This window comes from Spermophilus citellus, assembly GCF_964194105.1.
Source record: "Spermophilus citellus genome assembly, contig: SCAFFOLD_131, whole genome shotgun sequence".
Lineage (NCBI taxonomy): Eukaryota > Metazoa > Chordata > Mammalia > Rodentia > Sciuridae > Spermophilus > Spermophilus citellus.
Genome location: NW_027672905.1, coordinates 332,198 through 347,074, shown reverse-complemented (window position 1 = coordinate 347,074; position 14,877 = coordinate 332,198). Strand labels below are relative to the sequence as shown.

Sequence of the window (14,877 nt, the reverse complement as noted above, 5' to 3'; positions counted from 1 at the left end):
GGTCAGGCTGGGTCCTTCAACATGCGTTCCTCATGTTGGCTGCAGGCTCCATTTGCCCTTTCTTCCAGGAAAGCACCTAACTTTGACTTTGAGTTTTCCCATTAGATAAGATCTGTGGGATTGCTTTTCAAAGTTCTCCACCTCTTCTAGCCAAGGAACTGAATCTTCAAGGGTCATCTGAGCCCTGTCCTTAGGACACTTGCTCAAGGGTCACTCTGAGCCCTGTCCTTAGGGCACTTGCCCTGTGGGCTTTCATTCCTGACCCCAACAGCTTAAAGACTGAAAGTGGTTGGGCAGATTCCTCTTGCAGTGACCGTGGAGGGGGATCCTGATGGTCCTGCGCTGACGCTTCCAGCTGCCTGGTGTCCTCTGTTTGCCTCACTGGCAAGTTTCTTGCTATATCTCATGAGTTCCTTTTCCGTTTTAACTAGGGAATCAACTTCAGTTACAATAACCAATGATGTGGGTTTTAAACCTCAAATAAGTTTCGATTGGATAAGAGAAAACGTTTAAAATGAAAGGCGTGCGTGTGTGTGTGTGTGTGTGTGTGTATAGGTATGTGAATATGCAAGCAAGACAAATAAAAAAGATTAGAATTTAAGGCCATAAAATAGAATTTTAGTTATAAAGCATTGCAGATGGGGGTCACATGAAGTGGTAAAAGGTGTGATTCATAATGAAGATGCAGCAGTGATAGGTATGACAACAAAGAGAAACCTCAGCAGCTAATACAGGTTCATGAGGAGAAGCTTCTGCAGAACTGAGGAAATCTGACCAAAGCACAGGTGTGCTGGGGATTTTAACTTATCTGTCGCAGAGTTTAAAAGATAAATCAACAAGAATAGGGACATATTATGTGCAAACCATTAGAGAAAGCAGCAGAAGACCTGAGTAGGGGGGATGCCCAGGTGGAAATGTGGTCAGTCACATCAAGGAAAGGACGTGTTAAGTAGCAGTGGGAAGGTACTTGTCACCCATCACTTCCAGTGCTGGGGAAGAGACTAGAAAACAGGTACTTTCAAAAGTTATTGATGGAAATATAAACTGTTACAGTAAATTAAATTATTACAGTAAATGACACTATTTTGGCAATGTAACCTTTAAATATCTAATAAAACTAAATGCTCACACCTTTGACTCTGATATGAATTTAGAGAACTTGTCATACAAAAATAATAGAATCAAAACATACTGGATGTGCAATGATAATTTTTATTACAACATTGTTTGTAGTGGCAAAAAATGAAGAAAACCTGAATATTCACAAATGGAATAATTTTGAGTAGAATTGTAGTACATTCCTATTATGGAATAACATTCCTATTATGGAATGTTATTCAGCTATTGTGGAGTTGGCCCTATGTGTCAACTTGGATGTAGCATTGAAAAGGACAGCAAATGGTCAAGTAAAGCTTCTTATTTGGTCCTACTAATATAAAATGCACAACAATATATGATGAAAGCTAAGCGCAAAAATGAAGAAAGGTAAGGAAGCGTCAGCTGTGCTGGTGATGGTGGTCACTAAGGAGGTGAAGGGAGGGGAGTAGACCTTGGTTCTTTTCCACTTGGTACAGTAAGCATGTGATGCTCTTACAGTTAAGAAAAGATTAATAATAGATCAAGTAAGAATTTTATCAACATAAGAAATTTTCTAGGAAACATTTTTTTCTTTTGAAATGTATTTCTTCTTCTTTTTATTCTGATTTGTTATAATAGGACAGCAGAATGCATTACAATTCATATTACATATATAGAACACAATTTTTCATATCTCTGGTTGTATACAAAGTATATTCACACCATTCGTACATGTGCTTTGGATAATGATGTCCATCTTATTCTACTATCATTTCTAACCCTATGCCTCCTCCCTTCCCCTCTCAACCCTTTCCCTATCTAGAGTTCATCTATTCCTCCCATGCTCCCCCTACCTACCCACTATGAAACAGCCTGATGCAGGTTGTTTTAATGAATCATAATAATAGCCATTATTTATCAGGTGGTTAGTATGTTAGGAAACATTTTTAATCAAGAAGAACCTGGATGTCTTAAATAATAAAGATGTGAATGTGCTTTTTATAAATCACAGCAACATTTGTTTTTATTCCCAATTATCAGGATTTGCAGTAATGTTCTAATGTGCTAAGGGTTCTGTTGTTATACTTCTAAATATTTTTGCTTTGGGTAGGTCTGTCTTCATCGGTGGAATACAACATAATGGACTTGGAACAGGAACTTGAAAATGTAAAGGCCCTTAAGACAAAACTAGGTACTGTACTTCTTTTTCTTATGTATTGATCTTTAAAGACCTTTCTTATGTATTGTCTTTAAAGACCTTTCTTTGGTGTAGTCTGAAATACTAGAAAATTTGCAAAATCTTTAGATTATGTTAGAACTTTCTGTGTGAAGTCATTAGTAAAGACTGTCTTTTCGTTTGGGAAGAGGACAGTTATATATTCACTCACTTTTTTGTGTGTATATACTAATAACTTTCAAAGATGCTAATTCTCAAAGGTGTTACTCTTCTGTCTTCTCATTTACATTATTTATGATAAATAATCTGTAATACTTATCTTTTTTAATATTATTTTTTTAGTTATAGGTGGGCACAATATCTTTTGTTTTTATGTGGTGCTGAGGATTGAACTCAGTGCCTCACACATGGTAGGCAAGTGCTCTACCACTGAGCCCCAGCCCCAGGCCATATTTATCTTTTAATATATCTTTTTAATGTATCTGCTATTAGGATACCTCCTTAACTGTTAATTTTGGGCAATCTGCTTATGATGAGCCTTTCAGTGTGCTGTATTCTTTGGATTTATTGAGTCTCTCAGATCTGGGAATTTATACTTTTCATCTAATTTGGAGAATTGTTGGCTGTTAACTTCTGCAAATATATTTTTCCTTGTCTCCCTACCCTTTTATCAGGAGCTCAAGTTATGTGTAGATTAGCCCATAGCTTGAGGATGCTTCTGTGCTTTTTTATCTCTTTTCTTTTTGTTTCATTTTTGACGGTCTTTGACTGTCCTTTCACTAATCTTTATTCTACAGGTCTGACCTGCCTTCTGCATGTCTGACCCATGTGTGTTTCTATTCCCAGTTACTAGGATTTATAATTTGCATCAGAGAGTGCAGTTTTCATTTCTGTAAGTTCTCTTTGGGTCTGGTATCTTTCACACCTCTAATTAACATTTCAATCTCTGTCTTCCACCTTTATGAAAATAAGGAACATAATCATGACACCACTTGGAATGTTTTTGTTTTATAAGTCTAACATTTGTGTTGATTCTTGAAAAGTTTGGATTGATTTTCTTCCTCATTATTCGTAGTATTTTGTGCTTCTTTGCATGCTTGGTAGTTTTTGATTTGAAAATTTTGGGGGTGCTGTTTTTTGGGGGGATATTGGGGATTGAGCTCAGGGGCACTTGACCACTGAGCCACACCCCCAGTCCTGTTTTGTATTTTATTAGAGACAGGGTCTCACTGCATTGCTTAATGCCTCGCTTTTGTTGAGGCTTGAACTTGCCATCCTCCCGCCTCGGCCTCCCAAGCCACTGGGATTACAGCTGTGCACCACCTCGCCTGGCTTGGGTGCCATTTTTGTTACTTCCAGAAGTGAGGCGTTTTGTTTTGGAGAGCAGCGAATTCACTTGTAAACCGTGTGATGTTACTGTGTCTTGGTGTGAAGCCTTATGAGGCCGGATGAGAGCTCTACCACATTCAGGGCTGATTTTCCCCTGCCTCTTAGGCAGCCACTGTTCTTGGCCCTTGCTGATTGCCAAGTTCTGTTCCCTCCGACTTTTGTGTGGAGTGTTTCCTGACGTGTCTGATCTGATCATTACTGAGCACATGACTGGCCCTTTGCAGGCCCTGGGCGTTCTTTGCCTGTGTTGCAGTCTCCTCTCAGGGATGGTGCTCTGTATGCGTCAGCAGGTTTGGTCCCCTCAGGTCTTCTGCTCAGGAATGAGCAGATCTCTCCTTGGGTTCATCTTCCCTGTGCCATGGTCTGGGGACTCACAAGAAGGTTGGTCAAACAGACTTATACTCTTTGTTTCCCTTCTTCAGGGATCACTGTCCTGCCCCAATAAGAAGTCTACTGTCTTGAAAACTGTCATTTCAAATATGGGTTCTTTCTGGTTCTTAATTCTTTCAGGCTGGATGGCAAATCTGTGCCCTGTCATTCCATCCTCAAAAGTCCAGAATTAGGTTTTCAAAATCAGATATGTTCATTTTAATTTCTGTAAGTAATATTATATTGCCTCAAGTTATCTTAGTCATTTTACTGTGGATGGATTTCAGATATGTTTCCAGTATTTTGCTTTTAAGAATAATGTTGTTTAAGCATTTTTGTGCGTGTCTTTTAGTGTATGTTTTTTTCAGGACACACTCTAGAAGTGAATTACATTGTACTTAAGTATATTCACTTTTGTAGATAAATGCTAAGTTCTTTCCTAAGTATTTGCATTATTTTGCATTCCTACTAGGCATAGTAGGATTCCCTATTGTCCCCATCCTTGCTAACACTTGACAATGTAGAACTTTTAAATGTGTACCAATGTAGTGGATGGACATGGTGTTCCATTGGTGGTTCTCATCACATGTTCCATTCTGTGATTGCAGGGCCCTTCTAGCTTCTGCTTGGAAACACTCTTTGGAATTTCACTTAGTACATGTGTCCTGCAGTGATTCTTTCAGTTTCTGTTTGTCTGGAAACATTCACTTTGTAGGGCATTTTTTAACAGAATGGAGAATTCTTATTTGTTACTTTTCTGCATTATGGAGATGTCATCCCAGTGTCTTCTGGTTTCTGGTTTAAAGTCATATTGTTGGTTTTCGAAGGGCTTTAAATATTTCCTTTTTGTCTTTGTTTAGCCGTTTTACATTGATGTGCTAGGTTTTTGTTTGTTTGTTTGTTTCATGTGTATGCATTTTTTTGGTTTCTTGATTATGGTTCTTAAGATGTCTGTGCCTTCATGACTGTGGCTTGATGTCCTTCACCCACTTGGGAGAATTATTGGTCATCATCTCACCAAACACTGTTTCTGCTTCATTCTCTCAGTTATATACATGGCAGACATTGTCACTCTTATTCTTGTCCATATGTCCCTCCTTTTTCATTTCCATGTTTCAACTGTGATACTTTCTGCAAGTCTTGTTTTCTATTTCACCATCTTTTCAGCTATGCCATAACTATTCCAAACTATCTGTTGAACTCTTAATTTTTGTTATAGTTTTTTTTCTAGTTCTAGAATTCATGTTTGGTTATTTTTATTGGTTCAAACTTACTTGTGAAATTTTCCATTTTGTCACTTACCTTATTGAACCTATCAATCATTTCAGGCCTCTTTCTGATAAGCCCATAAGTGGACCAACTGAGGGTCTGTCTTCCTCTTTATCCTGCCTTCTGGACATGCTTGACTCAAAGCTAGACTTTTCTAACAGAATCATAGAAATTGAATGCTGTTTTCTTCTTTCTGAGCAGTTTCACTTTGGCCTCTGGTGGGCAGTAGAGTGAGACATAACAACTTAGTCCTTCTGGGCTGGTCTGTTTCCAGCATGACCTTGATCCTGGGTTATGGCATTTCATTGGTCCTCACTGAAAACCTGGCTATTTTGATCAGGCTTTTTTAATGAACTCTAGCTTGCTTCTCAAGAAACTTGAGCCAGCAGAGCTTTGCTGGGCTTCCAGCCAGGACTGCATCCTTCTGCTCTCCACAGTCTCTTGGCTACTGAGGCTTTCTGGGAGAGTGGGTTTGCATGTCAGGTTCTCTTCTTTGCCCTTCCTTTCTCTCTATAATGGTGGCATCTCAAATTCTGGCTGCCCTGGTAGCCCCAAACTCCAGGGTTTGTCTCCCTGGCCCTGTTGAGTTTTCTGAGAGTTTTGCTTTAACTTCGTTGTCTCCTGACTACTGATTTCTGCTTGATCTCTGAGTCTCATGGGTCCATGCCAGCTGCTTATTGGAAAACACCTTTGGGATAAAGTGGTGTACATGGGGGGCTCACCTGCACACAATTCAGAGAATATTGGCTCCTAGTTCTCCTATCTGGGTAGCTTTCTGGTGTCTTAATGCAGATGCTTTAAAAGTGGAATTTCCTTTGTCCAGGTGTTCTTGGCAGGGGGACTGGAATAGTTCATGGTGTCCTTGGTATCTAGCCATGGATGTCTACTTCTAGCCTTCAGAAAGCTGGGAGTGTCACTGAGGCTAGAGGAAAGTTTATGTATGTTATTGTACTCATTCAAGGGTATGTCTATGTCAGTATGTATATCTATACCAAATGCAAAGCTTTCTGTATTTCAAGTAAGCTGTATATTTACAGTATGTTTACATAAAAATGGAATTGTCTTTACAGGGATAAAATTTAGGCCTCCCAGAATTGAGCTGTTTAACACAGTGAACTGATTCTTTTTTTTTTGTACCAGGGATTGACCTAAGGGGCACTTAACCACTGGACTACATATCCAGCTCTGTCTTTATTTTATTTAGAGACAGGGTCTCACTGAGTTGCTTAGCGCCTCACTTTTGCTGAGGCTGGCTTTGAACTTGGGATCCTCCTGCCTCAGCTTCCCTAGCCTTTGGGATTATATGTGTACGCCACTGCGCCTGGCACAAACTGATGTTAAAACTCTGATTTTTGTAATTTATGAAGGAAAATTGAAAGTAATTTATGCTTTTCAAAATGGGAAAAAATAATGTATACTGCTAATATCATGATGGGATGAAAATATAAATCTGGAGATAATTTTTAGAAATTTCTGAAATTTTTGTCTTGTTTTTTCCTTCTAATAGAGAGGCGAAAAAAGGCTTCAGCATGGGAAAGAAATCTGGTGTATCCCGCTGTTATGATTTTACTTCTTATTGAGACAGTAAGAATTTATTTTCATTCTTCGTAAAGCATATTATATTTTATTTACTTTAGCCTTTGAGTATTGTAGCTTTCAGCTAAATGGTTTCTAGTGAACAAGATTTTCTATTGAACAAGATTAAAATGCATTTATACCTTTGTTAGAGCAAAGATGGAAGGTAATGCCAATTAGAAAAAGTCCTCAATTGTCTGTTTCCTGAGGAAATTCAGACTTTTGTCTCATTTGAGAAAACAAGATGTTGTAGAAACCCTAGTTTAAACTTGCTGAAAGGATATGAAAATTACATTGTGAAATTAATTCTGTTGATACTTTACATGTCTGAGATCTGTAGAGTTGTGGGTTTCCAATTGGTGAGACTACTTAGTGAATGGTCTATCTCATTATCTTTTGTCATAAGCTTTGAAATCATAATAATTTGCAGAATTTTAAAGAATTTACCCTGGAGCATTTATACGTCATCTGCTTTGTTTGTGGAATTTGGTCTTGGCTGCTTTCCCTCTGTTCTGGAGCATGCATTTGGTCCTGTAGACTTATCATCTGCATGTTGGAACCAAGAGCTGACCCAGCCCAATCTTTGTGTTGCAGGCTATCTCGGTCCTACTGGTGGCCTGTAATATTCTCTGTCTGCTGGTTGATGAAATAGCAATGCCGAAGGGAGCAAGGGTACAGTAAAGTGCTTTCCTCTCTTTTGCAAGTGTGTTCTGTGTATAGACCTGAGTGTTTTTAGTAAGTGAATGAAAACATTTGCCTTTCTGTGAGGTCAAGTTGTATGACTTTCTTTATGGAAAGAGTTTTCAAACAGTGTTTTTATAAATATTGATTTCTCTAATTTTTTTTTTTTTTTTACTTTGAGTTGTCCTTTTTTTCAGGTTGCAGAGTTCTCTTTAAACTCTGGTATCAGAGTTAAACTTGGTTTTACTGAAATTCCTATTGGTGATTCTTTAAGAAAATGCATGCTCTAAAATAGTGATGTATAAAGAGTATACCTGTTAGACTCATTGGATTTTTTTTTAACCCAGGGCCTCAGGCATGCTAGGCAAGCACTCTGCCACTGAGCTGCATCCCCTGTCCACTCACTGGATTTTTCAAAGATCTAAATATACAGCTATAGGGACTTATACTTTAACTGTATCATACATTTTGTGAAACTATAACAAAATATACAGTTACTGGATAAAAGTATTTCTTTTCATGAATTAACTTTTTTCCTGATTTAAAAATCGATGATGTTATTTAATTGTATTGATGAACCTCTTTGAATATATTATTCATATGTACTATAGTTATCCTGATGTATTCATATTTGCTATTCTTTTTTATATATTACTACAAAAGTTTGAATCCTTAAAGTGGCATTTAAATTTTGAAATTTTATTTTATTTTTCCCAAGTCACCAGCTTTTGCATTCCCCATAGCCAGATTCATGATATCACTGATCCCTCTCTGACCCAGATGACATATCCTTGTCTCTCATAGGAACAAGCCAGTGTCTGTCTTAATTCCTTCCCTTCGGTTTCAGAAAAAGATCCCCTGTTCTTTCAAAGACCGATTTCTTTAGCCATTTTCTTGATTCACTCAACCACCAGCCTGCTTGGGACCTTGTGCCATCTGCCACTGCCATCGCCATACTTAGTTGTGCAAACCTACCGACTTCCCAGGTGCCTCATTCTGCACAATAAACAAGATGGTACTCCTTCTCCATCTTAGCCTTGTCTTTGTATCTCTCAAACCATGGGTTGACCAGGAAGTCATTCCTGTATTGACTGCCCGTTGACTCTTTAATCCATTTTAATATGCCATCAAGACAAAGTAAGTCCCAAGCTCTGTGGCACATTTTTATACTACCCCCCTGAGTGGATATTAGAGAGTGACATGTACCTTTAAGGGCTTCCTGTATGATTGTACAGATAAATTAGTTCATCTTAATCCTGCTATAGCTTTCTCTTAAAATGGAGTATTCCAAAAATATTTTCCATTTTAGTCAACATGGATTTGCAGGGGAGTAAAGTGTCTTTTCCTCACCCAGCATACGGTTCATGAGAGGTCTCTATATCAAAAGAGATCAATGAGAGAAAAGTGAACATATTTATTTAACATAAGTTTTATGTGACACAGGAGCCTTCAGAAGTGAAGACTCAGAGAAACAGGGAACCCTGTGTCTTTATTCTGAGGTTTGAAGCAGATTGGTCAGTGGAGTGGTGGCCCTAAGAGGGTATGGTTTACTTAGTATGTCCTTTGTCTTCAGAGAGGGGAATTCTCCTGGTATCTGGGGTTAGAGATAACCTAGGGTCCTCCCTTTGTCCCTCCCCACAATAAGGGTCCCATGGTCTGCTTCAGAGAACTTTGGGAGGTCAGAGAGTGATCTTTGTAGGTCTTCTCAAATACCGAGGTGTCAGGTTTTGGGGTAGCATGTTCTAAATCCAATCATTTTCTATTGACATCATTCTTTTTGTCTTCAAAATATTGGCAAGAAATTGATAAATTCCTTTCCCTTTGTTTATATCTGAGATTTTCATAGCTACTCTTCCATTTGTTGGCAAAATTGAGTGGATATATAATGTGTATGATAATATTTATTGGCTTATTTTTTATTAGTCTGACTACACATTCTTATCTCTGGTGGTGTTATATAAGCTGACTAGTAGAACAGTAATTCATATGCAGATCATTCCTTTAATATTTAGTTGTAAGATTTGAAAATATTGTTTGCAATTTACTAGGGAATTATATTTTGCCTGTCAGGGCTCATTAAATTAATATATTTTGTCTGGTTTGATTTTTTTTTAAGTTCTAGGTTTTGAAATAGATGTGACATTTAGGGGAAAAATGATGCATTACTTTTTAACAATCTGTGTTAAGTTATATTTTTTGTAACTCTGAGTTTCTAAGAAAGATTTGGGGAAGGGAAATAGGATAGGCATCCACTTTCTTTCTAAGCTTAGCTTAACTCTGACACAATTAATTTGTGTAATTCTGTATGTTGCCTTAGCCTTCAGATGAGTATATTTTCTATCCCTATTGTAACATTCTATTTGTAAAACATTTATCCCAAGAATATTTAAGATCTATTTTCTCAAGTAGCAAATTGCTACACTTTTTAACAGTAAGTATAATATCATTTTGGCAAGTACATTAAATTACATTTGAGGTAAATCAGATTTTTTTTTGAGCTTGTTAAAGTTGTTAACATGGTAGCTGAATTTGTTGATGAATTCAGTCTGATGTCATGTTTCATTGGCCTTTGAAAGCCTACATGTTATTTCAAGGTATTAAACATTCTTAGTTTCAACTGTCTAATGTTTGTGAAACAACAATTTTAGGAAAACTAAATATAGTGGTGTCAGTGGATTCTGAATTTTTTTTTTCTCTTCCAGGGGCCTGGAATAGGAAATGCCTCTCTCTCTACATTTGGTTTTGTGGGAGCTGCACTTGAAATCATTTTGATTTTGTATCCTTTCTTTAACTGAATTTTCTGTCTGTTAACAAGTTTTCTGTCTAGTTTCTGGGACAGTGGTAATTTACTAAGACACTTGTCTGGAAGAGAAAACAGGTCAGTCTTCCCCAAGCACTCAAAGTGGTGTTTTGTTTTGTTTTGTTTTTGCTGTGGGCCTTAAGACCTTTGGGAGGTTGCTGAGAACTCATGGAAACTCGCATTCTTCTGAAGAGTTTTCCTTGATTCTCACAGCTATCTTATGGTGTCTTCTGTTGTTGGTTTCTATAGTCTCCGATTTTTTGGAAACTTTACACCCAGGAAGGATGACACAACTATGACAAAGGTAAGGTAAAGTCTGAGGCAACTGTGGCCCTCTTTTGCCTTACAAGACAAACGGATTGTTTTATTTAGTAATTGCTCCGAATGGTTCATCTGCTGTGATAGGTGTTGGTTTGCAAGCTACATAAACACAAGCAGGAAGATTTTCAGAATGCTGAGTGAGTGGGAAAAAGGATGAGCTCTGTTTGATTTGGATGGGGTCCATTCACTTGTAAATGCACAGAACTGCAGAGCTTGTTCACTGCTATAGAAGGGTCCTGAAAGGACTCTTTTGCCTATAAAGAAAACGTATTGCTAATGAGTAACTTTGATTGTACTAACTCTACTTCTGGGAGCTTGTCTGAAATCTGAAGAACTTAGTTGCTACAAGTAGTAGAGACAAAGTATCTCAAATTTGAATAATTAAAGTAAGTCAGAAGAGTTTTATTCAGAAACATTTTGTAGTCTGAGGTTAATTTGACTTTGTACAATATGTCATTGCCTTCATAATAAAGGCTGTTATCTTATATAGTGATTGAATCTCTGGAAAATGTTCCCACAGGCTGACAAAGAATGACTAATAAGAGTTGCTGGCTTACTTTTTTCTTCCATCGTATGTTTCTTATTTTTAACTTATTTAAAAAGGAGAAGATATATTACACACACACACACACACACACACACACACACACACACTTACACACATATATAGTGTTACAGCTTCTTTAAAGTCAGTAGTTGAGGGTTTTTTAAAATCTAGTATCTAGTTTAAATGATCGTAAGTATTAATAAACATTTCACTCCTCTTATTAAATGTGAACAAATAGCCTAGGACACCTTGAAAACGAGTGACTAAGTTCAGATGTTTAATAGCAGACACTTTTAAAATTAGATCTTAAAGAGAAGTAGATCTTATATAAGAGAACTTGAACAGTAGTCTGGTTTTAAAAATATAGTAAGAAGAATCAAATATATTTTTTTTATATTTGACAAGCAAAACTTTTTGAAATTGGCAATCATACCAATAATGTGAAGTATATTGTCTAAGTGAAAAGTGACATGAGTGTTCCATGACTGTGTGTGTGTGTGCCAGGTACTGTGAATATTTTATAGAATTCACAGTTTTATTCTCGCAGTTCTGTCCTGAGCAGTCAGCATCGCTCAGAAGCTGGCTGAGTGCGGCAGTGACCCACAGGGTGGGTGGTGCACTGTCATCCTGCTGCCCGGTTGCCCAGTATTCTTTCTGATCTCTCCTCACAGATCATTGGTAATTGTGTATCAATCTTAGTCTTGAGCTCTGCTCTACCTGTGATGTCAAGAACTCTGGGTAAGTTTAAATGAGAAATGTTCATTTAAAACCTTTTTTCTTAAAGATACTGTTACTAAACCTTTTTAACTTTTATTTTTTCAACTCTTTTAAAAAGATCACCTTTAAAATATAATGTTTCTTCCTACATTGTTATACCTTTAGTTCTGTACTTGGCCATACCAAGACAAACACTTTCATCAAATAAAAACCTTTAAAAAAAATTTAAAGTGTTTCTTCTCTAAACAATAGACTCCCCCCCTTCTCAGCCCCCACCACATTCACAACTTTTGAATCTTCCAGTGAGGAAACTGTCTTTAAAAAAACATTTTCATCTAGAAAATATTAAACTAATGTCTTTTTTTGAATGTAAAATTTAGTATGTAGTTTAAAAAACTGGAAAATTGTAAACTCATTTTAAGCTGCTTTGTATTCATGAGAGTAGAGTTGAAAAATATGCATGATACAGTTTCTGGGAGCATATGCTTGTTCCAAGGACGTCCTTGGTCCTAAGTCTCTCTTTGCCTGTCAATCAGATCATTTCCTTAGTTTGTCATTATACAGAGGATTCTGATCATCTTTTAAAAGTAAAACAGATTTCTACTTTGTCACTGAAAGGTCATTTGACCTTCTATATAAAATATTAATTATAGAGGTTCAGTTCTTGCCTAGGTATTATTTCAAACAAAACTTTCTATTGGACCGTTTTGTATAATTTTCTAGATTCAGGTTTTAACTTAGGAAACTAATGATTATAGAAACATCAGTAACTTCAGCAACGCGCTCTGCAACAACTGTAGTGCCTCTGGGTTTCTTCTGCTTTAGCTGTCATGTTGCCTCCATTATTGATTCAAGGCTAACGGCCATCAGCAGTGCAGGCTGTGCATGAAAGTGGGGGCTTTGTAGTTATCTTCATAATTTTTATGAAGACTTCATTTTTTTTAATAGAAAGTGTAAAGTGGACATGTAAAGGGACCACTGGAAACCCATTTACTTAGTCCATCAAATAATTTTGGTGATATGACAGCCACCCTGCCATTTAAACATTTAGAAAGCTTATGTACTGTGCTCTGTTACTTAAGATTAGTTGTTCATTATTAATAGATACTGATTTTGCTGATTTTGCTCTTCCTCTTTCTAGGAGAAGCATCTGTCCTTCACTATCAACTGTGAGTAGCTGTAGCCTTTGTGGTGTTCTTTCTCATTTATTTATTTTTTGTAGTTACATATACCAGCCAGGTTGAGGATATTCCTTCTTTTTCCTGCTTTTTTGGAGTGTGCTTTTTGTTTTTTAAACCAGGGATGAAGTTGTTGTTGTTGTTTTTAATCAAGGATGGATGTTGGATTTTTTAAAAATGTTTTTTGTGGATCTTTCGAGATAATATGGCTTTGCTTTTTAGTCTACAGATATGCTAAATTATGTTGAGTAGTTCTCAAGTGTTTGTTAAAACCACCCACTTCCTGGGGTAGGATCCTTGAGGTTTTTTCCTTGTTTATATTGGATGTGTTTTCCTTGTTTATATTGTTGGATCTGCTTCACTGTTTATGACTATATTGGTCTGTAGTTGCCCTTGTTAGTATCTAATATGGTTTAGATTAGGTGTACTCCAAAAACTCATGTGTGAGACAATCAAGAAAGTTCAGAGGTGAAATGACTGGGTTACGAAAGCATCAATCTAATCAGGGCCTTAATCCCCTGATAGGGGTTCAGGTGGTGGTAGAAGTAGACAGGTAGGGTGTGGCTGGAGGAGGGGTCACTGGGGTGTGCATTTGAGGTTTATGTTTTATCGGTGGTGAGAGGAGCCTCTCTCTGCTTCCTGATCATCATCGGGTACTGAGCTGCTTTTCTCCACCACATTCTTGTGCCTTGATGCTCTTCCTCACCACTGCCAGAGCCGTGGAGCTGGCTGTGGACTGAGACCTCTGAAACTGGGAAGCTCCAAATAAACTTTTCCTCCTCTATTTGTTCTTGTCATGTCTTGTGGTCACAGTGGTGAAAAGGCTGACTAAAACACTGTCTTTTACTCTGGTTTTGATGTACATATAAAGAATGCTCTCCTCATTCAGAATATTCTGAAATATACCCTCTTCTTCAGTTATCTGGATAAGCTTTTGTAGAATCATTTTTTTCCCCTTTAGTTCTAATATAGTTCCTCACTGAAACCATCTAGGTCTGGAATTTATTGTTTTGGAAAGGTTTTAGTAACAAATTCTTTTATAAATAGAAGGCTACTGTTTTACCTATTTCTTCTCCAGCAAGCTTTGTTAATGTCGTTTAAGCAATTTGCTTTTTTTATCCAACTTGTTTATTGACAAGAGTTCTCTTACTTTCAGTGGAAGTAGATTTTGCAGTGAAATAATCTTTTGAAGCAGATTGGGTAATTGATATATTTTTTTCCTGAATAGTATAACTGCAAATTTACGAAATTTTATTGATCCTCTCAAGGACCAGCTTTTGGTTTCATTTATTTTCTCTGTTCTTTTTCTATTGTCTAGCTCACTGATTTGGCCCTTATCTTTATTATTATTTTTTCCTTTCTACTTACTTTGGAGTTTATTTTCTCTGATTTTCCTGTTGCCTTGAAATAAAAAGATGGGTTCATTGATCTGGGGTCTTTTTCCATTTCTGATATTGTCACTTAACACTAAAAATTTCCTTTTAAGTTCTGTTTTGGCTGCCTCCTCCCAGTTTTTATAGTAAGTATTTTGCTTCTCATTCAGTTCAAAATACTTTCTGATTTAATCTCTTTATTTCATCTTTGACCCATGAGTTATTTAGGAGTATGTTATTCAGTTTCCACATATTTGGGGGGATTTTCCAGAGATTTGTTACTGATTTTTAATTTGTTTTTTATTGATTTCATTATGGTGAAGAAGTGTATTTTATATGAATTGGATCATATTGAATTTATTGAGACTTGCTTTATGACCCAGAATAAGGTCTGTCTTTAGTGT

General features: G+C 37.0%; 1 protein-coding gene across 5 annotated transcripts in view; it reads left to right on the top strand.

Annotated features, from left to right (window-relative positions):
* The window catches only part of LOC308640383 (limb region 1 protein homolog), a 102,383-nt gene that overhangs the window by 67,216 nt on the left and 20,290 nt on the right, over window positions 1-14,877 (top strand). For all 5 annotated transcript variants that reach the window (XM_081312312.1, XM_081312313.1, XM_081312315.1 and 2 more), the window contains 6 exons: window positions 2,189-2,269; window positions 6,789-6,865; window positions 7,451-7,528; window positions 10,240-10,313; window positions 10,551-10,641; window positions 11,877-11,943. In XM_081312312.1, the coding sequence (XP_081168438.1) occupies window positions 2,189-2,269; window positions 6,789-6,865; window positions 7,451-7,528; window positions 10,240-10,313; window positions 10,551-10,641; window positions 11,877-11,943 (468 nt within the window). The remainder of the gene's footprint in view (window positions 1-2,188; window positions 2,270-6,788; window positions 6,866-7,450; window positions 7,529-10,239; window positions 10,314-10,550; window positions 10,642-11,876; window positions 11,944-14,877) is intronic.